The 25772-nt window shown below is 39.4% G+C and overlaps 1 protein-coding gene across 1 annotated transcript in view; it reads right to left on the bottom strand.

Moving 5' to 3' along the window:
• Nucleotides 1–25772, bottom strand: part of FNDC3A (fibronectin type III domain containing 3A) — a 94153-nt gene that overhangs the window by 27963 nt on the left and 40418 nt on the right. Inside the window, exons 3-9 of the mRNA XM_005420775.3 lie at nt 21267–21343; nt 16385–16622; nt 13645–13917; nt 11479–11537; nt 5756–5913; nt 4537–4596; nt 420–558 (exon numbers count right to left, since the gene is read on the bottom strand). Coding sequence (XP_005420832.1) covers nt 420–558; nt 4537–4596; nt 5756–5913; nt 11479–11537; nt 13645–13917; nt 16385–16622; nt 21267–21343 — 1004 coding nt within the window. The remainder of the gene's footprint in view (nt 1–419; nt 559–4536; nt 4597–5755; nt 5914–11478; nt 11538–13644; nt 13918–16384; nt 16623–21266; nt 21344–25772) is intronic.

Below are 25772 nucleotides of genomic sequence, written 5' to 3'. Positions count from 1 at the left end.
ATACAAGACGACTTAAAAATGTATGTATGGGCCAAACCCTAAGAAGAACAGTGGAAGACAAGTAATGCTCCTCTTATATAATTGTTTCACTTGCCAGGACAGTCCTAGTTTAGTCGCCATACAATGAATGCTTGTTCCATGTTTATGGGGTTTTTTTCTAATTTAGTCCTTGAAATGCATTGGGTACTGCACTGAGCAATTTCACCTTGAAAGACTCCTTGCTTTCCTGTGAATTTTTCTCTTTTTACTCAAGCCCACATTTAACCCAGTAAATCTATTTCCAGTCAGGGAACTGTGACTCAAATTAGTAAATTTGACAACAACTTTCAGTTTCAATAAACTGGTATTTTATTGATAAATCCACAACAATTCTGCAGAGTTTAAAATATTTCTTTTAAAGGCTGTAAAGCAATCCTTACCTTCCACTGAAGAGTAAGAGAATTTTTGGTCCGATTAGTTATCCTGGGCAGATTTGGAGCATCAGGTTCACAACTTGCTGTGGTAAAACTCTCTGTTTCTGAAGGGCTCCCCTTTACACAGTTGCATTCTACTTGGACTCTAAAGTGGAAGAGAGTCAATAACATTTTGCTTCAAAATCTGTATAGTTTCCAAAGAAAACCAAGCATTTGGAAATAAGTTGCTGCCTTGCTGCTTCATTATTAAAATATCCCTGTTATAAATAAGTAACTGGGGGAAACATCTGGGTCAATAAACGCAATAAGAAAGAAAAGAGTCCTTTATTTCAGATGTACATCATTACCATTGGTTGGCTTTAGTCTCACAATTATATTTGAAATATGTCTGTTATTAGCTGTACTTTGGTTGGAAAATAATGGTAGCATTTTGCAGGCTCATTATCTGTTGTAGAGACATAAACTTATATTACGAATAATCCTTCTGCAAGTGCTTTCGTCAGATGAGCACAACGAAGCTGTTGATGTATTTTCAGTGTAACCTCTGCACTCAAATGAGTGTCCTGCTGAGTGTGTTCACCTTGTCCTTTCCTTTAGTAAGGCTATGAATTAGCTCTCCACATACTTCAAAAGAGTGAATTTTGCTTCCGTCTCAAGGAGAAATGGCTTGTTTTTCAAAAGGCTTGTCTCCAAAAGGAAATACATGATAATCATCTGGTCCCCCCCTGCCCCCTAAGCTGTGCAGCTATGTCTTGCCTCTTCTTTGGGTCAACGGCACTTTCTTCTTATTCATCTGTTCCATTGAAAAAAAACCCCAAAACCAAAACTCTCCAAAAAATCCTTTCCTCTGATTATCAATTTAAGATCTGAGTTGCCAGCTTAAGAAGATACAAAAATCCTGAAAAATTTTTGATGCATGAACAACAAATCACAGGAAATTTGGCTTTATAGATTTCACAAACAGAGAGAAGACATTCAAACAGTAACTAAAGTTGAACATAAAGTTGTTTGTGCTTGCATACAATTGCAAATATGTAGTATGTCAGTTATATTGGTGGTTGAGTTGTTCCAGTCTTTGTTGATTTTCTGCAGTGTTCACACTGGCAGAATTCTGTTTAGGAAGAGCTTGGATGGCCAAGCCACGGATTCCCATGTACTGCGTACAACAACCAGAATTAAGCAAGAAAAAAAATGAATGCAGCCTGATAGAAGAGGACTTGGACAGAAAAAAATAATTCTAGGCACTGGCCCTTACGCTCCATGAATTTTCGACTTCTACTTTGTTGGATAAAATATACCTAAAACCACTAAAAATAGCAACAAAATCACAAGTAAACATTTTCATAGGAAAGAGCTTAGAGCCAACTTACCATTCATCCTTCTCCTGACCTTGTGCTCCAGGCAATACAGGGGCTCAAATTAAATGAGGGCTGTGATAAGAACTGACCAACCCTCATTTGCTTTAAGTTTGACAACCAAGACAACACTCTGGAAAACAGCTCTGGGAGGTGTAGACCCCTTCACACCAAAGGCTGGGAACCTAGCTCCCCCACTTGAGCAAATGTCAAAAAGGCTATTGTACAAGGCAAATCCTACCCTAAACTCAATGTGGAAGGAGGTAGAACATTGTTAACTCGGACCCTTCTCTGACACACTTCTGTTCCCTGTGCTTCCTACCAGCTGCCTCTAAATTGCTTCCCTTGGTCAGTACACAGGGATCTTGGGGTTCTCCACACAGTCATGGAGGCAGGACATTCAGTCATGTTTAAGAAGGTACTCTACACTTGCCGTTACCTCCTGAAAATGCATTTCTTTTAAGGAGGCCTTCATTTCTGCCTTCACTATGTTATTTCTTTGTAAACTGCTGTATTCACACTATTTTTTTTCCAACCAAGTATCACAGAGTAGTTTGGTTTGGAAGAGACCTTTAAAGGTCAACTTGTCCAAACTTCCCTGCAATAAACAGAGACATCTTTAACTAGATCAGGCTGCTTGGAGCCCTGCCTAACCTCTCCCTGAATGATTTTCAGGGGTGGGGCATCCACCATCTCTCCAGACAAGCTGTTCCAGTGTTTTACCACCCTCAGTGCAAAATATTTCTTCCATACATCTAGTCTAAATCAACTCTCTTTTAGTTCTAAACCATTATCTCTCGTGCTATCACAACAGGCCCTACTAAAAAGTCTGTCTCCATCTTTCTCACAGGCCCCCTTTAAGTACTGAGTTTTCTCCAGGCTGAGTAACTTTTGTGGCCCTCCTCCAGAGCTACTCTAACAGGTGACCATCCTTCTCATGATGGGGATCCCAGAGCTGAACACAGCACTCTGCGTAGGGTCTCATCAGAGCAGAGCAGAAGGGCAGAACCACCTCCCTCACCCTGCTGGCCATGCTGTTTTTGATGCTGCCCAGGACACAACTGACTTTTTGGGCTGCAAGTGCACATTTTCAGGTCATGCCCAGCTCTCTAGCCACCAGGATCACCACATCCTTCTTGGCAGCGCTGCTCTCAATTCCTTCATCCTGCAGCCTGTGTTGATACCAGGGCTGCCCAGACCCAAGGCAGCACCTTGCACTTGGCCGTGTTGAACCTCATGAGGTTCCCATGGCCTCACTGCTCACACTTGTCCAGGTCTCTCTGGATGCCATCCCATCCTTCAGGTATGTCAACTGCACCACTTGGGCTGACACTGCAACTGCTTGGTGTTTTCTGCTGGAAGCTCACTCAATCCCACTGTCCACATCAATGATGAAGATATTTGACAGTACCAGTCCAAGACAGGCCCGTGTGGGACACCACTTGTCACTACTCTCTATCTGGACATTGGACCATTGACCACCATTCTGTGAATGTGACTAACCAAACAATCGCTCATCCACCAAGGATACTGTGGGGGACTATCTCAAAGGTCTTATGGAAGTCCAGACATCTGCAGTCTCCTTGTCCATTGAATATAAGTCACTTGTTCATAGGCCACTTGGTTCTTCAGGCAGGACTTGCCCTTGCTGAAGCTGTGCTGGCTGTCCTGAATCACCTCCTTATCCTTCATGTGCCTTAGCATGGCTTTTAGAAGGATCTGTTCCAAGATCTTCCCAGGCAGAGAAGTGAGGCTGACAGATTGGTAGTTCCCACAGTCTTCCTTCCTAACCTTTAAAAATATTGGTGCAGTGTTTTCCTTTTTCCAGTCACACAGGACATCACCTGGTTGCCATGACTTTTCAAATACGATGGAGAGCGGCTTGGCAACTACATCAGTCCCTCAGGACTCTGGGATGAATCTCATCAGATGCAGACTTACGTCCAGGTTCCTCAGATGGTCTCAAACGTGTTCTTCTCTCACTGTGGAGGGACTTTCCTCCCTCAGTCCCTGTCCTGCTGCCCATCCACTGGAGAGGTGTGAGAAGAGAAGTTGCCAGTGAAGACTAAGGCAAAAAGGCTGTCGAGTACCTCAGCCTCTTCCTCATCCATAGTTACCAGTTTTCCAGCTGTGTTCATTTGGGAGGATACACTTTCTCTGACATTTGTTTCTGGCTGACAAAGCTATAGAAGCCTTTAGTCTTTGCATCCCTTGCCAAGTTCAGCTCCAGATGACCCTCTAATATTTAAAAAAAAGAGGGAAAAATGACACCTAACCATATCTTCCCAATCCTATGCTATTTCTTCTGACCTACTGAAGTAGTCAATTCTGCTAGAAGGGTAGAATTACACTGAGCTGGGGACACATTTTGTCATGCATATGGGGTCAGGTTCACTGATCTACTGGAGCCAAGCAAAAGAGCATGATATGACTTTCAGGTGGCCAAGCAGGGAGCATCTTCCAGGGCAAGGTACTTTCCTCTGCTGCTTGTGTAAAATTGAAAAGCAGCATCCGTGCCTGGCTCCAAGGACAGAAAAAGGCAACTGTACTAGCATAAAGGAAAGACCATGAATGTAGAATGAATGTGCACCAATCTTGTCTTATGTTGTCCAAAATGGACTGAGTGGTCAGCTAAGTCAAAAATGTTGATTGTGACCAAAAAGAGGGTGAGAAGTGGTTAAGACCATCTCTGAAGACTTAGACAAATACACAATGAAACTTTTAAAACATTGCCACTGAATTTAATGAAGAGAAAGTGAGATACTCACTTTGCATGGTAATCAGTTGCTGGCCTGAGGTCATTTACAGTAACTTTATTTTCTTCTCCACTGGAAAGAGATACAAGTTTGTTTTAAAGACTGTTTCATTTATAAAAAAAGACATGTATCATTTAACTCAACACACCTTCTATGAAATATATTTGCTAAGAGTTTGTTTTTTGCTAAATATAGCAATGTGTAAATGCATGTATCTCTGAATTTTAGAGGTTTCTTGTGTTATTCCTGTTCTTTTGCACTGGTGGTTTCGGGGCACTTTTTTGTTTGCTGCCTTCTAAAGAGTAGCAATTATTTTCTTCTTAGTAAGACAAGCTGCATGTGCATGCTTGTATGTTATTACTCAAAAAAACCATCGAAGTACTGGAGCCTACAGCAGTTCAGTCCAGCCTTGAAAAAACCATCATCTAAAACTGCACCTGACTGTACATACCCCACTTGTTAGAGCCTAGGAAACAGAAAAGGCACCAAAATAACATCTGTTAGTCTGCTTTTTCTGACATCAGCTTATCTTAGCAAAGGTCATTTCTCTGCAGCTAGTTTCTTGGATAGGGATACTAAACTTTCAATTGCATGAAATCCATGGAAGGTGCCTAAGATAAACTAGCTAGATACAAAGGTTTATAACTGTTAGAGAACTCTATACCCTTAATTCTATATTTTACTGTCATATTTCTCCAAATTGCAAAAAACTGACTGAAAACCATTGTGTTAGAAATGAAACAATTGAAGAGTTTTGTTTGCTTTGGTGCTGCTATGAGTTGTGTTCTGTGTGAAACTGCTTTTTTTTTAATACCATAAGACTGTCTCTTACCAAGATCAATTTTAGTGAAGGGAGGGATAACCTTACTGGGAGGAGGAGCATGTGCTAACATAAAAAGTAATAAATACAATTTATTTTTCTCACTACTTGTATGTCTCACTATATGAAAACTCATAGGTGTCTAGCGCAGCTGGTTGAAATATGGCAAAAGTGGGATTAAAATATGCCTCCAACATGTAAGAACAAAATCTTTACATTCCAGTTGATGGCAGAGACTTCAGTAATAAAATGAAATGAATTCTACTGAAAAAAAGGGTAGCTAATTTCAAAACAGAAGTTACACAAAACTCCTGATTATTTAACTTTCTGAGCAACAAGCAGATTTTTAATGAGGTTTTAAGCCACATATTTCAACGCAGCAGTGACTAAATAAAAATAGCCAACACCTACATGTACACAGTTTTGTACTTTCCATCTTTTCCGGTACTTGAAATCATCACTTCATAAGTAAAAACCTCTGGTGTGTCACTCTTGTCTGTGTCTTCTCCAGTATCACTGGATGGAGGGGACCACATCAGCAGTGCTGTTCTTGCCTGAATATCTGATACCTGTAGAAACACAAAGTTTTGAGATCTCTGCCATTTAAATTCTACTGTATCTAAATGTTACTTTGCAACAAATTATCAAACAAGAGAAAGCAAAATCACATACTATCAGCAAATCAGAGTATTCATACTGATACGCTAGCTACTAACTAGTTTTTACAGATGAAATCAGGTTGGAAATGCAAGGAATGCAATGAGAAGAATGCAATACCAGGCAGAGGGCTGAGGGCAGAGACACCTGTCGGTACATAACGCCACCCAGTGGGCTGCTGAAACATGGACCAGAGCGTTGGCCAGGCACAGGGATGGCAAAGCACATCCCGGGACAGCAGGCACTTCAATAAACCATGCTTCTGGCATCTTTTTCTTGGAAGCCACTGGTACTATGACTTTTTTAACACCTTCTTGTTTCTTATGAAATATTGAGAGATGAAGGCATGTTCACAAGGTCCCTGCACATACACATAGAGACAATATCCTGAAGAATTTCTGTGGTCATGTTTGCCTGAGCACCCTACCCACTGAAAAAAGGCCTGGACAAGAGCAGTTGGTGTGACAAAAACAGACGTATAACCAGTGTGTGTGACCTCCAACTATGCAACAAGTGGTCCCAGCAGACTAATCGTGCTAAAGGGCAGTGACCCTCAGGTGGGTTAAATGGAAATGGAGAATCACAAGGCGCTCCTGAAACAGAGAAGTCATCAGCTTTAGAAGTGCAGAGGTAGCATGAAAATTGGTAATGGGGGAGGTGGGTAAGAGATGCTGGAGTGGAACAGAGCAACGATCAAAGTGTGAGAAATTGTCCTGCCAACCACTGCTGCCTCCATCCAGGCCTGATGGACACTGTGCACCCCACCTGGCGCAACAGCATTTTGGGGCACAGCAGGCAAAGATTCACAGCTCAGGTGAGAGCCTTCTCAATGGCCTGTGGATTAGCAGATTGTAGGGAACAACAGGTTCTAGGGAACAATGCAGTCACACACAAAACTATTGAAGCAGCCACGTCTTCCAAAGGAGATACATGACCAGGGGCACCCAGTCATACTCCCAAAAGAGTGAGCACTGTCTGAAACCCATATGTGCTGCAAGAGGCTGAGGATGCTTGTATGCTTGTAGGTGAGTGCACAGGTGCATGCAGGTTTAGATCTGTTATAGAAGAATGCCTAGAAATTTGTGGCTGTACATAAGTATTGCACATCTGCTGTTGTGGTTTATATGTTGCATCCTCCTACTGTTTCCAGTAATTTGTAAGAGAACTCAAAACACATTTTATTGCATAAAATGACTAGTTTTACAATATGATCATGGTGTATGTCTATTTTCGGAATAATTGCTTTTGAAAATCTATTACCAGAATATCAGAATCAAAAAGCTATCTTCACAACTGGGTGTTCTCAAATTGCTATAATCTACTAAAACTAAAAAGCTGAATAGGTCAGCTTCAAGAATGAAGCAGAGAGGACATGACATTGATAGCAAACAGAAAGGAAGAAAAATCACACTATGTGAGCCTCCGTGTCTCAGAAATAACTTCACTAAACCATTATGCACTAGCAGGACTGTACATGATATCCTAAAACGGATCAAATGTTGGTATGACTAAACACTGAAGTTTCTCTTTAAAATCTGGTAAGAAAAATTCCACTACTATCTTGATGCAATCACCAACAAGATTAACACTATCTATAACAGCTGCAGTAAAATTCTAGCAATTCTGGAAGTCTCTGGAGTTGTGGGAAGCATCTGATCAAGTTCCCTCCTGGACAATCTTTACCCCACCCTCCTGAGTTGCAGCAAGTGGCAGGAGATCCTGAGGGAAAGAAATACAGGTTCCCCAGGGACCTACTGTATTTCAGGACTATTAGATCTATTTTAAGGTGACCTGTTCCTAGGTTTAGCTACTTTAACAGTTGAATTTTTTTCCTTAGTGTCCAGGCAGTGTCTCTCTTACTACCAGCTAAGCCTACTAGTGCTAGCCACCACGGAATGGAACAATAAATCTCTTCTCTTCCTTTTGCAGTTGTTTCTCATGCATTTGAAGACTGTTAGCACTTGAGTTTTCCCTCACCTATAAAATGTGATAATTCTCACTGTTCTCCTTATCTCCTACTGATTCATTTTCTTTAGTGCTTTGCCTAGAAGAGCCCATCTAACACTTTGCTAATGCCAAACTGCCACCTGACAGATTACATTTCCTTCATACATAGGATATTTTCTACCTTTCTGAGACATAAGGAAAAATAAGTATTTTTGAAGAGCCAAGATTTAAGATCAGAAGAATCCACTACTATTATGTGCTCTGAGACACTTGGGAGCGGCTTTTTCAAAAAACTTGGCATTACGGATTACTTTGTATGCTTATGCAAACAGCTGCAATGGATTCTGGTTGCTACTCTGAACACTATGTGCTTCTGCAAAGCAGAGTATAATACTTGGGTCAGGCTCTAGCACTGTGGAAACAAGAGGTGAACACGTCTTCATTAGCAATCCAGTTTGCCAAAGTGAATCTCCTCATTAAATATGTTACACATGCCATTTGGGTCAAACAAAAGAGCACTTTTAGCATGTGCAATCAGGACTGCATTCACAGTAACCCAAGATACTTAACTGTGAGTGAGGTGCATCACATGCCATAAGTCCACAAACATACACAGAACCAGAAAGTATTATGTTCTCCAAAGGGATTTACATGCTGTATAACCAACCCTCCAATTCACAGCTTTTATTGCCTCTTATTAAATATTCAGCCTTCTGCATCATTCTTCATTTGGCTTTTGCCTTTTCAGGTCTTCTTTTCTGCTTTGTTATTTGGTTAAGAGACATGACAGCTGGTGAAGACTTTGCTCAAACACCGAGGTGCAATCTGCAGAACCACTCCAATTTACATCTGGGTATAAACAGTTCAAGACCCCTAAGTAGAAGGCTCATCTAGTGTCAGTATCATGTAATCAACCTGACTTAACACTGCCATGTATGAAAGGATGAGGGATCCACACGGGGAAAAGTTAAAGGAAGTCAGAATCCAGCAGGAGTTTGGAGGTAGCAAAATTGATGCATCCCATACTTTGTAGAACTGAAAGGCATTTGTGAATGAAAGATCATGATAGAGACCACCACCTGATTTAGATGTGCATGCCCTGGACCTGGGAATTGAGACATGGGACAGCTCAGGACAGGTCATAGCCTTCAGGACTGCTCCTGGCTTTCTGGAGTAGGACATGGTGCAATGGACACTGTACTGGACAGCACCCTGTATGAACATCTGATTGTATGGCCACCACCATAGCCAATACTGCCCATGCCAGCATGGTTCACCCAGGGAACAGAGTACTGATATCCATCAGAAACCACAATCCTCATAGTAAGTGCTTCAACCAAGACATTAATAAATAACCTGCAGGAATATTTCTAATGAGAACCGCAAAGAGAAGGTGTGAAAAAAACAATGTCCTGGTTCATTTGAGGGAAAGTGTGGAAAACATTTCCTTAATGAAACTGCAGGAGGGTGGCTTGAGATCCTGCATGGCCCAAGTAAGTAACACAGACTCCTATCACATCACACCACACTCCCCCAAGCTGCAACATCAGCTAGACTTCCATCCTCTCACAGCCCTGACAATCCCTTGCCTTCATAAAGCACAAGCCTCTCCAAGTGCTGGAAGTCTGGCTTTCTGCCTTGTGTGCACTCTGAATCTGTAGCAGAGTACCACTGCCTGTGCCTGTGATGCCTTCTGAGGCCTGCAGAGATCACTCGTGGCACACAGCTATGTGCAATGACGTTCAAGCAAGAACACGGTAGGGAGAGCAACTAGGGCGCTTGTCTAAAAGGCACGGGTGGCTGAGGGCAGAAGGAAGTGAAAGCAAACATGATAGTGCTGGCAGTGCTCTGCTTCTTCCTATGTCATCAGCAACACAGCATAAGAACACACCTGTTGATCTGTTCTTCTCACAGTCTCATCCAGAGAGAGTTCAGAGCTCTACCTGGCAATGCAGTCATCGCTAACATCCCAATTTCAGACAGCTCCCACCTCCATGCTGCTTAGCCACCAATGACACAGGAGCACTAAAGACACATCAACCCATCCTGATACTTGGACACAGCAGGACACCAGGTATTCAGGACTTCCTCTATACAATCCCTAGTGCTTGGACAACCACAGAATCATGGAATGGTTGAAGTTGGAAGGGACCCCTGGAGGTCATCTGGCCCAACCCCCTTGTTTAAGAAGGGCCATGTAAAGCCAGCTGCCCAGAACTATGTCCAGATAGCTTTTCAGCATCTCCAAAGAGGGAGTCCCCACAAACTCTCTGGCCAAGTTGTGCCAGAGCTGACATCCTCACAGCATGAAAGTGTTTCCTGATGCTCAGAAGGAACCTCCTGTGTTTCAGTTTAGGCCCACTGCCTCTGGTTCTGACGCTGGGCACACTGAAAAGAGCCTGGCTCCATCCTCTGTGCACTTGCCTTGCAGATATCTATATACATTGATAAGATCCCCTCTGAGCCTTCACTTCTCCAGGCTAAACAGCCCCAGCTCTCTTGGCCTCTCCTCATCAGGCTGTAAAGAAACATATGAAAGAAGAATCAAGACTAGGGCACTAAACTGGGGCGAGGTTGCCTGCAAAGTGAAGGGAAGAAGGTAGGTAGCAGATGATTGGAGGAAGTAGCTGACTGACTGGACAAACCCATGGCAAGCTCTTCCTGGAGTTTCAGTTGTATGGACTATGCTACAATGGGAACACACTGCAAGATGGTGGACTCATGATTGTGGTGAAGATTTTTGGAAAAGATGTGCAAATCTTCACAGCAAGGATGGGACCAGGGAAGGTCCAGACAATGAAAGCAAAAACCATTGGCCTGCTCTAAAATTCAAGAAACTACTGAATTTGGCAACAATGCTTTATAGAGTATCAACACAAAAATATGCATTAGTTTTACAAACTGAAAATATGTTGGTAAATTTTCAAGCAGGTAGGTCAGAAGTCCACTGCTGACAGTCACCTTCTGTGGTGCATTTTATTTCTCTCTTCCCTGAAGCTGCCAAAAATTCTTAAAAGATAAATAGGTCATATTTTTTTCTCTACTTTGCAAATAAGATTTTACAAAACATCATTTTTGGTGATGCTTGCAAAACCTTGCCAGGTATCTCTCATGGCTAGAGATATGTGGTGTGTAAAATTGCTTCCTGAAGAGTTAAGACTAAACAAAGTTGCAGGAAATTGAGAACAGATTCTGCAGTATAATATTATGTTAAACATCATATTCCACTAAGCAGCATCATTATGCTACTGGCAATGTTACAATATCTATGTTTTTTAAATAATTCTGTTAAAACTGAGATTCACAGAATAGCCAGGAAGAATTCTGCAGTGTAAGTATCATGACAATTTTAGTTTCATAAATGTTAATACACTAAAAATTGCTTTGGTTGTTTACAGTACAGTGACTGGAAGTTAAGTGAATTTGCTTTAGTATGGAAAATTAAAGATGCTTTAAACTTAAGAGAAAGAAACAACTGTGTAAATAGCAACAGATATATTCTGATTTTATGGAAAGCTTTTGTTACTTACCACTGGCTTGGCTATATTAGAAAGAAGTGCTTCCAATGCTTTTGTTTCTTCATCCTTTTCTTAAAAAACAAAATCAAAGCAAAAGAGAAGTACCCATGAATATTGTACAGTAACTTTACAGTGAAATAGCTCTTCAAATTCAACAACTGCACACAGAAGAAAGCATTTATAAAGTAGAACATCTTGCTAACTTGCATTCATCTAGGACAACATGAAACCAAAAAAGCTTCTGAAGAAGTTGTTAATATAAAACTATTTCTAAAGCCCTTCCATGCTTTATGGAATACAGAAAGCCTGGTTATCATTTATTAATGTATAACTTAAAACCAACTGCTGCTCTGGAGAATTTAAGATCTTGTATATTTCCCACAGATTTCTCTTTGGATGTAGATGCAGTCAGGTTACAGTAGTTTAAATATGTTATTGCTCATCAGCTGGAAGCCTACTGGCAACACTGCTGGCCTTCCTCAATTGCAAGGGAAACAATCTAAGGTGTTTTCTGCCAGCTGAAGGTATAGCTGAGCTTTATAAAGGATTTATAGTTTACAGAAAGCATTTTATCTGCTTTTCTCACATAATAGCTAAATTTTAATACCTCAATAGTGTAAGTGAACAGGCTACTCAGTTTTGATGGTGTGGCCAGGCATTTTTAATTCATTTAACCTGCCTTAAACTAAACATAAAAGAAAAACAAAGCCTGACAAAATTCTTAAAAAAACATAGATCAAATCTATTTACAACTCCCTGTTTCTAAGAAGGCTTATGCTGTTGAAACAAATAAAATGCTTTTCTGACTTGTATGACAACTCTAAGTCATCACCTTCTGTTTGACAAGCCTAAGTCTCAGTACATAATTTTCCTCAATGTCTCCTAAAATAATTTTGAGAAGAGGACGTTCCCATTTTTCATATAAAATACTTCTAAGAAAACATCACCATAATTTTTGTAATGTGTAAACAACAGTACGTTTCATCACTTGTGCCTTGTTAAAGTTAGCTCACAGATAAACAACAACAAACAGAAAGTAAACTGAAGCTGAACAGAAAGTAAACTGCTACTCTGGAACTATAGTGACAAATATTCAGGTTTGGAGCAATAGTTCCCAACTTCTGATTTTAGGTGGTATCTCAAATGTGACCTTTGGTACTAAGCTTGCACAGGATATCATCTACACGTTTTTAAACAGCTCTCATAGGTTGAGATTTCCTCTCATAGGTTGAGATTTTGGGAATCTATTAGATGTACTTTCTTCACAATTCATTTTGTTTACAGCAATCTAACATACATCGGCACAAAATTATTATCTCAAAGCAAACTTTAGAGAATTGAGAAAAATCATGGTTTATTTCCCTTAACATCAGCAATTACAGTTCCTTATTCTGAGAACACTGTTCCTGGCTGATGACAAGTCTCTGACGTTATGTTCTCAATCTGAAGGACTATGGCAGACCTCAAAGTTGCATAGTGACACAGCATTAGATTTGACGATGACTGTATGACTGAGTGAATTCAGTCCATCTATGGGATCACAAGCTTTCCAGTGAAATAAAGATATTAATAATAATCACACTCCCTATGGTGGTGTCTTAGAAATCATGAATTCACAGGGACTAATGTGAGGACCAGCCTTTTTCTACAAGGGCCTTTCAACAGTGAGTGGGTAGGGATAGATCAGTTTTATGTAACAGCAGTATCTCTTACAAAATATTCTCTATCAAGTTGGATGTATATTTTCTGTTTCAGACACTCGATTCTTTCCATGTTTTCTACAGTATTAAGCAGGCCATCAATATTCAGTGATTCCTTAAAATGCAAGCACTCCAAACAAAGTTTTTTGAGATTTTTCTTTAAACAGTGTCATGAAGTGTGACTCATAATATTTCCTCAAATGTACATGGAGAATCCTATACCAGTAGTTTTGGTTTTCTTAGGCTCACATTCCGATGTGATGAGCAGGTTGATCACCCTTAACTACACTCTACCTAAGTCAGGGCACTTAGAGGCTGCTACTCAACTTCAAGACTGTCAAAGTGTGGTGTTCTATTTACAAATGTTATGTTCAGCCACTATAATAATAATATATGATCATTTGTCCAGTCCAGACACTGGACTTGCATCATTTATTATTAATATGTGTGTATATGCAGTATTTTTGATAACACCTACCTTCTACTTCTGTGTCTGTCTGAGAATTGCTTTTTCCTTTGCCCAAAGACTTGCATTTGGTAGAACCTGTGCTTATTCCAGCTGCATCCTGTCCTTTTGTAAGTCCATTAGGTTCACTTGTAGGAGAAGGACATTTCTGAGGAGATGATGGAGGACTGTTTAACTTATCCTTCTGAGTTCCATGTCGATCTTTTAACTTTTTTTGTAACCTTTCATATGTTTTACTAGATCTTTCATCTCTAAAGTTGGATCTTCCATGAGCAGGCAGAGTATCTAAATGAAGGAAGGAAAAACAAACCATTAAGAACCGAATCTAATTTTAAAATCTACCTAAAAATGCTCTGTGAGTTAAATGTGCACCAGTGTGTAAAATGACATCTCTACTCCTATTTGAAAACGGAAGTGTCCAGCAGGTAAACTGATACACATTAAATGGACTTTAACAACATGTTAGGGAAGAGAGTGTAATCTTTGCCTTGCCCTTATTTTCTCCACTTAAAAATTATTCTATAATCTTCCTTGAGCTGTGAGGTACAGGATGAAGTCTATACAGAAAAAATGTGCTCCTTTACTACACTGGAGGAGGTTTGATCTAACGTTGAATAAAAAAATCCATTAAGTTTTGGAATGCAGCTAGAGCTCTAATACTTTAATGATGCTTCAGCAGAAATCAACAGGGAAAACAACCATAAAAGCGTAGAAACATAGAACCTGTTTTCTGTGGGGTAGAGGAAAGACACTAAAACACTGAAGACAAGCTTGGCCAGGCCTTGTAACAGTAACCCAAGGCACTGCTGCAATAGCACCAAAGTCTCGTCTGTAAGTCAGAATTGGCTTTGGAAAAAAGTCAGTACCAGACTACTGACAGCATTAAACTGTAAACTGGTGAACTCTTCTGTCCAGTTTTAACATTTGTATTCATTTCATCTTTATATTTAGAAACACCTTACTGACTCAAGACTTTGATATATAAAGTCTTTCCTCAGTGTAACCCTGCCTATGATAAATGCTGAAAGTTTTAAAAAAAATACATCCTTCGAAATCACCATAGAATTTCCTCATTTTCAGGTAAGTTGCATAAGTCAGTCTGAGGAATATATTATTTGTTATTCCTTAAGAGATAAGAAGTACTGAAAATAACATCAAATAAGAACTTCCTTGCAAGGATAAAAAGAAAAAAATTAGAGAACTTCTCCATTTCTGTTGTTTTTTTAAGTCAGCTTAATTCACAGAAAGTTTGACAGAGGACTTCTAGGTAAGCTCTGTCTATTCAGAAATGTGATTTTTCGCTACCTTTTGAGAGTTCAGTGCTTGTGTCAGCGAACTACTGTGCTCTATGAGCACCTGCTTGTTTTCTGTGGGGTTTTTTTGGTTTGTTTTGCCTTAAATTTAGATGCCTGGCATAGGAGCCTAACTGTGGATTTTGACTTTTGAAAGCTACAGCCAAAGTAAGAGACCCAGAATTAAATATGAAATCTGTAGCAAATAAATAAAAAATCACAGTATTAATACTTAACTTTCCTAAAGTCAAAGGCATTTTACATATACACAGAAAATAAAGCAAAGAATCCCACTTTATCATTTTTACATTAGTAGTTTAGCAAATTATCACTGAATTAATATTTAAAGTGATATAACCTGGCAGCAGAAATCTAAAAAAAATTTATTCCATTAAGAAGCATCATTTTATGTGTTTAATTGTCATATCCCAATTTCTTAATTTAGCAAACTAAAAGCAAACAACTGCCATCTACAAGAAATCAGGAAATTAATGAAACTACAAATAAGCACCCAAAGAGCATCTAGTAATGTAACATTATTGAAGTAGTGCAAAAAGAAATAAAGTATGACATAAAACTACAGAAACACTAAGAATTCCAGGAAGATCAAAACCAAAACATTGGTATATTCTTATCTGACCATTTTGCTCATCCTAACTATTTAATCTCAGCAAATTGATGAAGGCCATTTTTAGGTTATTTTAGTAGTATCATAGAATGTTGAAAATTGTGTTTAACCTCCCTCCTCATAGCTTCTAGCTTTCTCTAAAAACAGAAACCTAGAACTGCTTTCTGATAGTCTTTCAAGGTTGGCACCTGCCTTATCTAAAGAAAAGCAAGTCTACCAGAAATGTAAATATTAATCTAACAAACCAGCCCCTGAGTTAGAACACAAATACACTTTGCCTCCAAACCACAGTAAAGGCAGATGTCAACAGCACTACCAAAGATGGCTTTAACCACTTTATTAAATTTAGGTTAGTGGCACCTCATTACTCCAACTGGACTTCAAAGGGATGTTCAATTAAATGAATTTAGTTTTATGAAAAATGGACCACTTTCTTCCTTAATACTAAGAATTCCTATTTCGTGCTTCAAACAGGATGCTTGCAAGACATGAAATCTCAGAACAGTGCTCAGGCATGGATTTAAATGCTGAATCACTATAAACACTTTCTGCATCACTTTCCTGGGAAAATCTGTAACTTTTACATGCAAGAAGTAATCTCTAAGTTTAGTGGATCACTGAACAGACAACCAAATAAATTAAAAGAACTTCTGGAATAATAAGCTTTAGCCAAATCAAAGCTGGTATCCACATAAATTTTTTTTTGCGTATGACTCCCACTGAAGCTGTAAGCCTTGCTTAACAAAGCCCACACAACAACATAACAGATGCTGGAAATGAGCAGAACATTATTGCCTTTGCCAAAACTTGCAATATTTGATGTGCTACTTACCCACATCCCCATAGACTTGTGAAGTGTGATACTGTGGAATGTACTGCGTTGCCATGTCACCGGCTCCAGTCACAGGTGAGTATATGTGACGGGGTGGAGGGGGTATCATGGCTGGAAGAGGAAGGAAGCCGGGCAGTGGGGGATGTGGAGGCCTGTGTATCACTGTGTGACCACCAGGATGAAACTCTGGAGCCTGGGGAACCACCACAACCCTTCGAACACCGTTATCCTCAATGACCTGTACAGTGAGAGACACCACGCACCGAAAGAGAAATGACAGTCTGATAAATATGCTTCTATAGATTCTTAAACAAAATCAGGAATAGTAAACTCTTTACATCTGATGAAAATAAAACAGGAAATATCAAGGGGAAAAAAAAGGGACATTAAAGAACTATTTATGTTAAGTGTATTCATTGCAGCAATGCCATTAAATTCTCAACATGGTGGGGAAGAAAACTTAAAAAAAAAAACCTGACTGTAAGAGTAGCTAACAAACAACCTGGTATATTTATGGCATGAGCCAAGCTTCTCCTATGGGTACCATTTCCATCCTCATTCTGTCTCATTCCTCATACACTGCCTGTATGCTACACTGCTGTAGGATTTGTTCTACAGCTTAACAACTAGATTGCTACCTAGAAATGAACTGGTGAACTGACAGACCTCACTCTGCATCAATAGTGAGAGAAAAGCTGAGAAGTGTCTGGTTTTGCTCTGTCCTCAACTCAGCCCACCAACCAGAGTGGCCCTGCAGCAACCACCATTTGCATCAAACTGTTAGCATCAAACTACCAGGATGGTAGTCAGCTCTCTCAAAACCCCTTCACAAATCAAGCAGCTCTAAAATTTTTTGTCCTTCTCCTCCCCATATCCTTCTACCTGTAAAGAGGTCTTGAATCCTGAAGAAGTCCCATGCTACTCAGAAAACAGGGGCCTTTGTGGCAGCCATTGGCAGACAGTAGTGCAAGGGATTGTGAAAAATTAGCAAATGGGAGATGTGACAGCAGCCTTTGTGTGAGGTACCCAAGTGTGACCCTTAGCAATGCTGGCAGAAATTCCAAGCAATGGCAGTAGCATATGCAATCCCACGGTGAGAATCTGTAAGACACAGGGAGCTGAGGTGTGCTGAGCATGGTACTTGTAGCACATCTGGGCTGTGCAGCATGTGGGGCTCTGGTGGAGAGCAGGCACAAGGGCACAAACTGTACCAAGTACTGAAGTAGAAAATGTTCAGTAAATGAGGGTGGGTCATCAACTAGACCAGGAACAAGGGTCTGCCCCTGAAGCACCTCACATCATTACCCTCTCTAAATGTTTGTAAATTCACATAAATACATGATTGTTGGGGACAGCTAGAGATGGTCTTGGCATATTTTGAATTGTGTATATCATGGTGTCAGCAACTTTAGCGTATGGGATGCCAACAAATAAACTGTTCTTCATTTCCTGGTAAAATGCCGTAGAGTAAAGTCACAGCAGAAACTGCAATGGAAGGTTTTAGATGGAACATTTATCCAGAAAAAGGGGAGAAGAATGGAGTATCATGACTACATTCAATAGCAGGGGAAAAAGCAACCCTATGGCATAAGTTTTCACTGACATTTGAAATGAGATGGGGACATGTACACATACACCAATAAACATCCTGGTGCAACAGGAACAGATCAATAGATCAAAACACTTAGTGCCAAGCTGCTTTCAGCTCCACTGTTTAAGGTTAATGGAATCATGCTTGGCTAGATTTAGCCCTGTACCCTAGAGTGAATGCTTCCATCAAGTCCGTGACAGAAAGCTGCTAGGAGGATCATTGGTTTTACCATGTCCCCATTAGGGGTTGATGTGCATCTGGTACATCTGGAACAGAGCTTCTGATTTTGTTTTCTCTGCCAGCAATCTAATTTATACAGCCCCAAATTATCCTGCTAGCTGAACCAATGCAAGGTAAGTGAGATTGGTACAGGAAATTGTTTCAAAACTTCACCAGAGTGCTGAGAGAAACAGTGCTGTGGCTAGAGCTACATGCATCTGCTACTGTAGGATGTGCATATGCAACAACATTCAGAAGACACAGAAGTGTGTACACAATAGAGCTGACCCCACTTTACTTAATAGACAGTTGGAAATTAATGTTACCTAAGTGAACACAGCTTTAAAAAACATGCATTCACATGACTTTAAGAAATGGGTTCTTTTCAGTACACAGAAATTGTTCCTTCTTGGGAAGAGTAATTAAAGACAATACAATTCAAATCTGTGCAACCATAGCTGTGTGGTATTCTAAAGACAGAATATATTAGCAGTAAATACAACTAGAACTTCTCCTGTCCAATGAAATTCTCTAAACACTGAAATGTAGTTTTAATTATTTAAGTCCCTTTTGGTTACAAAACCCCCAAAATACTGCAACTTATTATGATTTTATGAGTAGACTCAGATTATGTAGGAAGCAGCTCCCATTAAAAAGCAAATGAGCTGCTTAGTTTACAACTTGTTTCCTCAGGCCTGCTAATAGCCTAAGTAACTTAGAAATAGTCACCCAATCCATAACAGCAGGGATCTTCTGTTCAACAAGCCTGTAACTTGCTTCCAGATCTAACATCTGCTCAATGGGCCTCTAGTAGACAACCACATAGATAAAAACGCTCCAAAAAAAAGCCAGAGCATCATGCTAAGTCTATAATTTTAAGTTTAAAAAGCAAACAAGCTCTCTATTATCCCAGTTGTGCTAGCAAAATGTGGTTCTGGCACAGACCTGTTTGGTTGAGAGAACCAACCAAACATCACTGGAAAACTCACTGCAGACAGTGAATATAGATGGCTTAAGACAGGATGAATAAAAATGGGCTTTCTTTCAGTTTTACAACTACAGTTCCAAAAGAAGAGGAAGGGAAAAGGAAATCAGCTGATGAATTGCTTTTTAGTTATGTGATATAAGAAAAGTAAATCTTTTATTCAGTGGTTATCCCCAACTTCTAACAGAGGACAGTACACTGTATCACTGCCAAACAGGAACTGAAGCAAGCAGAGGCATAATAGAACTAAATGAAAATGGAGAGATAAAAGATGGTTATGTTGAAGTTCTTCCAGGCTGACAGCTTAGGACATTTAGCTGGTTTCCTATTCAACACAAAATATAGCTGCAGCTGCTGACCTTTAAAAATACACTATACCTGAAGAAACCATAGAAGTTTGCTAGGACTGCGCTAAGTCTGGGAAAACTCTTAGCTCAATAATGTTAGACTTTCCTGTTTTGCAAGACTGCTATCAAATCTTCTGGCTTGTAAGAGGAACTCCCATCATAAACCTCAAAGTCTGGTATGTTTTGCCAGTAATAAACACTTCAGAAGGCTTATAAACTACAGGTTGTCCTGGACTACGGCACTTCTGCTCATGAAAATAGCAGATGAGCTCATTCTACCTGCACTCTGAGCTTGATAGATGTGAGGCTCCTTCAGCTCAAAGGTCAGAGCACTGTGCTAAAACAACACCTGCTTGGACTAACAAACTCCAGTGAAAGGCTAATGAATGGGCCTCAGAAAGGTCCAGCCCTTCAGCATCTTTAATTCAAATTGGCCTCAAAGGAAGGATAAACTAATTCAAAAAATATTTTTCAGATTGGTACATGTCATACAACTTTTAAAATGTGTACTTCATCATATGAAAACAAATAAGAAATATAGTAAAGCTCCAATTTTCACTTAGCTCTAAACTTCTTCCAGTTCTTTAAAAATTAATTCTAATAGGAATCAGGACTTTTTACTACGACCTGAAGATATATGGACTTTTAGTGATTATTTATAAGTCATTTTTCTTCTTGTTTGGGAACTCAACTACAAAGGATACACAGAATCAGCTTATCAGTCAACTTCCAAGAGATGAAAAACAAAATCAGAGTAGTAGTCTGCCTGCCCTAACAGCCTTTTCTTTTGCTAGAGGACAATTTTTAAAATGTTGTTTAAATAATTTGTCCAACATCTGCTGACACTGTGGGCTTTTTTGTTGTGCTTTATGGACTGTAGTCCCTTCCCAGGGTACACCATTGGACGCACACTGGCAGAGGCAGACTGGTCATGATAACAGAATATCTTGAGAGCGACTTATGTCATGGGGAGTGGCATTCTGATCTGACCTACTAAGCCCTAGACTTGTTCTACAAGCAAGGGAAAGAAAGAGGCACCATCTAAAAGGCCATACATCTCACTACAACTCACATGTCAGAAATAGCCAAGAGAAATCATCCTTTTAATCTACTTTAAAGGATGTCCAGGTTATCTAGCTCACATTTAATTTCCAGGCACCTAAATTAGGAATCAAACAGCAGTGAAAAGATGAGAGCCCCATTTTAAGATAAGCGGTGGAAACACTTATATGATAACCTAGTCCCAATGGACAGCTGACATTTTTTCCATGTTGTTTGCTGTACTTTTTCAACTGACATGTTTTTCTCCTTATCTATAGGGAACTTCCCAGACATGAACTATGTACATGTATAAATTATATATATATATATATATATATATATTGCTGCCATGAGAAAATATCCACTAACACAGGAATCAGTACAGCTCCCGCACAAGCAGATATTTGGGTCATGATCGCATTTTATATTCAGAAGGCATCTAGTACATTAGGATTCTGAAGTCAGCAAGGAACTCTGCTTGCTGTTGTCATGTACACAGTTAATATATAACTGAATAGGCACAGACACAGCATAAGAAGTCTCCCATCTCAGAAATACTGAGAGACACCTCCTCTTATCTCCTTGTTTGATCATACTAACTGAAATCTAACAAATTATTTTATTGAATTAGCAATTATGATTCCAGTTCCAAAATTTGCATGAAAATAAATAAATTAAGAAGCAAGTGAAGTGACATACCTGTGGGGCATATCCAGGAGGCACATAAATAGTAGGCACTGAACCATTTGGGGACATCATTGGAACCTGAGCAGGACCTAAGTGGGTTACAGAAATATTCAGTACAGCACCATTTAATAATTTGAGAAAGCTGAAAGAACATACTGAGCTGCAAAGTCTCTGTGAAAAATATACAAGATAACATGGATAAACAAAGGCAATGAACTGTACAGATAAAATTATAGCAAAGGGTTGAACAAAACCAGAAACAAGCTAAAAAAAAAAAAAAATCCCCAGCAGATATTTCTCCCATCTCTGTCAATAAGCTCACAGAAGAGCTCATGTAAGAACTCAACGGATGACAAAAGAAATATCCCAAGATGAAAAGACAACAGAAGAGACTATAAAACAGAAACAAACAAAAATATTTGAAACAAGCTGCTGAAATCAGATCATATTCAGTTAAGAGTTACAAAGAAAATTACTTACGAAATGGCTGTTTTTACTATGGTCTTATCAACTAAAGTAGTGTCAGTACCACAATAAGTGGTGAGACATGAACTTAAGGTCCCAGGGAAAAGCCAGTGTGTTACCAACTAGTAAGTCTGCTCCAGCTAATGGGAAAAGTCAGGACACCATGGTGATCCTTGTGCTGTGCAAACCATAAAAAAGGAGTTTACACACACTTAGATAAATATGACACAATGGGAATGTGTTAAGGTGACATTTGTAGATTGTATTGTAGTATTGCCTAGAAAATCAGATACCTTCAAAGAGAACAGGGATGCTGTCACATACTTATGATTTTCAAAAAGCTTTTGATAATGTCTCTCAAAGATTCTTAAAGAAGTAATGCTGCCTTTGGTTAAAAAGGGAAAAGGTCTTTCCATTAATAACTGATTGGAGAACAGGAAACTAAGAGAAGTAAATGACCAGCTTTCGAAGTTCTTTGAGTGATCAAGAAAAGAGTCCCACAGGCACCCAAAGAACCTGTTCTGCGTATTAGACAAAGCTTCCAGAAAAGAAAATGAATAGCAAGGTGATAAATTGCTGCTGTGTTCTCAGAGAGCTGTAAAGGATCTCACAGTACTCACCGATCAGATGGCAAAAACCCAGAAGGAATAATGTTATTAAGTGCAAAGTGATGCATCTGGCTAAAACCAGAAGTGTTTCTTTACAGCGATAAGCCATAAATCAGATGTAAACAAACATACAATGCAGCTGCTACATGGATTTCTAAAGAAATACTAGCCAAGGGTTGTTTAGTGGTATTCGCAGAAAGAAAGAGAACATTAAAAAATCATTACTAACAGAACAGGGAACAAGCAGAAAACATCATTATGCTGTGGTATAAATTCATGCTGTACCTCAAATCCTTGAGCAATGTGTTTGACTGCACCTTTCAAAAAGAACACACAGGACTAGAAAAGGACAAAAAAAATGTTTATAGTGGCTTTCTGCCTGCTTATCAGGAAAGATTCAAGAGACCAGGAATTCAGGATTCTTCCACCAGAAGATGGTTAAAGGGCTGGCAGCAGAGGATCAGTAAACGACCTATTTAAAAAAACCCTAAAAATGGAAAGATAGATAATTTATAGTTTCTCATTTGCAAGAGCCAGACATAGTAAACTTATTCACCAGGTAAGTTTTAAAACATATAAGAGAATTTTTCATAAAATGCACAGCTAAATTGTGTAACTCCTTGCTTTAAGAACAGTGTAGAAACTAAAGATTAGGTTCAGTTTGGGAGAAGTAACCCATTAAGAGCTGTAAAAAATATAAGTACTACTTTTGTTTAATGAACAAGGAAGTTTTTTCTGTGTGCCTGCCCTATACTTATGCTGTCCTCTTTAGTATTTGATACTGGCCTCTAACAGAGTGAGCACATTGGTACGGCTTAAGAGGGACATCCTTACATTACTGTGTTTTAAATACATGGGGGAACAAACACGGAATTTTAATAATGAAAGAAATACTGAAACACAATATCATTTGAACAAGTTTTGTGACAAGACAAAACGTTGGAATTCAGACACTGAAGGCTGCATTCTGCAAATTTCCAATTAAGTATATTGAAGCTACCAAAAGTACCAATCCAATTTATGCAGTCTCAGTAATACTTTTGAAAGGGCATTCATACCTCCACCTTAATGCTTTTTAGAACTCTGTTAGGATCTGCAAATGGAAAATACTAAGTAAATGCAAAGTACAGTAAACAAGATTAGCACACCTCACTGGGATACATATGGACTTGACAGAAAAGTAAAGGTACCTCTGTCTGAAATCAAAGAGCGGGGAAAAGCAATGAGAAGCACTCCTTAGAAAAGCAGCATGCAATCCAACTTGATTGCATGTATTATAGGAACTTCTTTAGAATAAGACACAGAAGTTTGCAAACATGCTACCTAAAAAGAATCTTTATCAGCTTTGTTATCAACAAAATGCTAACCCACAACAGGGGGAGGGGCTAAAGAGACTTTAGGAACAAGGTCTTCAATGAATTATTCACTGAACTGTGCAACAGTGAAGAATATAAAGACTACAGTGAGCTATAAATTGAGAACTGAACATTCTTCCAGTGTTTTTGCTCATCTGAAACTCAAAAATGTTTCAGCAAAAGTTTCTCCTGGATATGAAGTGCTAAAAAGAAAGTGAAGCAAAAATCAGCAAGAGAAACTTAAAATAGTGCATTACCTTACTACAATAAATTCAAAAAGGTCAAAAATAATGGAAGCATATTTATTTTAAGTTGCCATTGAAATAAATAATTGTTTAAATTCTTACATAAGAAGGTGGATTTTATACAATTTGTATTTTGCATTACTTAGCTGCAGTTTTTCTATAATGAGTACAAAACACTGACACTTCCATTAAACTCACAATTTAAAACTATGTAATTTCCAAGTAAATGGAAAATTAAGACCACATTTACTTGAACTTCTTACAGAACACCATGTCCTTGGGGGATGATGAAACTCAGGCAAGCGGTTTCTTTGAGAACTGGTGATTATCTGTATTTGGCTTTTTTGTTTTGTTTTGCTTTAAACATCTAGAGAATATTGTTTAACAACCTTTTTAAGGGTTACTTATTTAGCACTTTAATCTCTCTAACAAACACAGAGCAGTTATCTCCCATCCAGTACAAAGGTTGATCCACAAAGCCATTTTCAGTATACCATAATCTAGCAGTCACAAAAGTAAAGGCATAAACTGAGTGCACGAACCTGAAAAAGTATTGCAGTGTTAGAATAGAGTCAAATCAGTCGTTTCAAAATTTGCATCCCATCTTTTGCACTTCAAAGTACCAGAATTAGCAAAAACATATTTGAATATTCAAGAACTCTAATTTACTTCTGATTAGATTTCCAAGTGGTTGTGAAATGAAATTTCTAGGCGGACATCCAAGAAAATGATAAGCATGGGACAAAAAGTCGGCAGACTTCACAGGTGTTTTGAATGAACATTGTGTTTTACAGCAAGATTACTGATTCCTTGATAGGAAGCATATTACAACCTGCAAAATTTTATCTGAAGATAAAATTATAATATGCTAAAAAAAAGTGTATTTTTTCTTCGCTAATGTGATGATCTCAGCTCTCTTGTGGTGTAATACACCATAAGAGGAATTTTAAGTTTTTAGGTATGGGCTGGACTGCTGCATGACAAAACCAGTGTGTTTTACCATGAGGTGAGAGTTATTATAAAGTGTCAGCAAACAACAGCATCAGGAGTTCATGTTAAGGAAACATCTAATTTTCCATTGCACATAAATAGAACTGATTTAATCCAAATCACTGAATAACGAATGTTGATGACTTCATTGCTGGTAAGGGGAGGTCTCAAATCTTTGATACATTTTCAGGCGTACAAGTTCCCTTACACAGTAAGTGAAAAATGAACATTGTGGGAGTGGAAGCAAGCACACAACTGGTTTACTTTATTACTGAAAAATGTATCATCAAACTCACTAAGGGCTGATTTAATGGAACTGAACCCAAGACACAGATGTTTCACCACACTCTCAATTTATTATTGTCCTAAAATCCCACCAAGGAGGAATACCTCCTTCCCCTAGCAATAGCTGATGAACTTCTCGAACGTGTCTATTTGAGCAGACTATAAAAACCTCATTATGCTCATTACAGCCACCACAAACATGCAGCAAAATTACCAGCACTGCATCATCGCTAGGATCGTGACAAGCTGATCTAAACATAGCAACACCTGAAAACCTGAGGATACCGCCACCGCTCGCCTAGCACATACACCATTTCGTTTTATTTCAACCATGAAGCGTTGCTCCATTTTAAGCGGCTCATGAAAGCACCAGGCAAAGGTGCACACACCGGATTCCCAGCGCCGGGCAGGGAATGCTCTTCCGGGGCACTCCGCGCCCGGCCCTGCGCTTCAGCACCGGGTTCCTGCGGCCTCCCAGGGCTGGCCGTCCTGCTCCCCTCACGGCTCCGGGGCCAGCGCGGCCCCCGGCACCGCAGCCACCCCGTCCGAGAGCGCACCACCGACAGAGGG

Source organism: Geospiza fortis, unplaced genomic scaffold (genome assembly GCF_000277835.1).
Source record: "Geospiza fortis unplaced genomic scaffold, GeoFor_1.0 scaffold194, whole genome shotgun sequence".
Lineage (NCBI taxonomy): Eukaryota > Metazoa > Chordata > Aves > Passeriformes > Thraupidae > Geospiza > Geospiza fortis.
The sequence above is the reverse complement of the archived record's forward strand: the minus strand, read 5'-3'. Positions and strand labels throughout refer to the sequence as shown.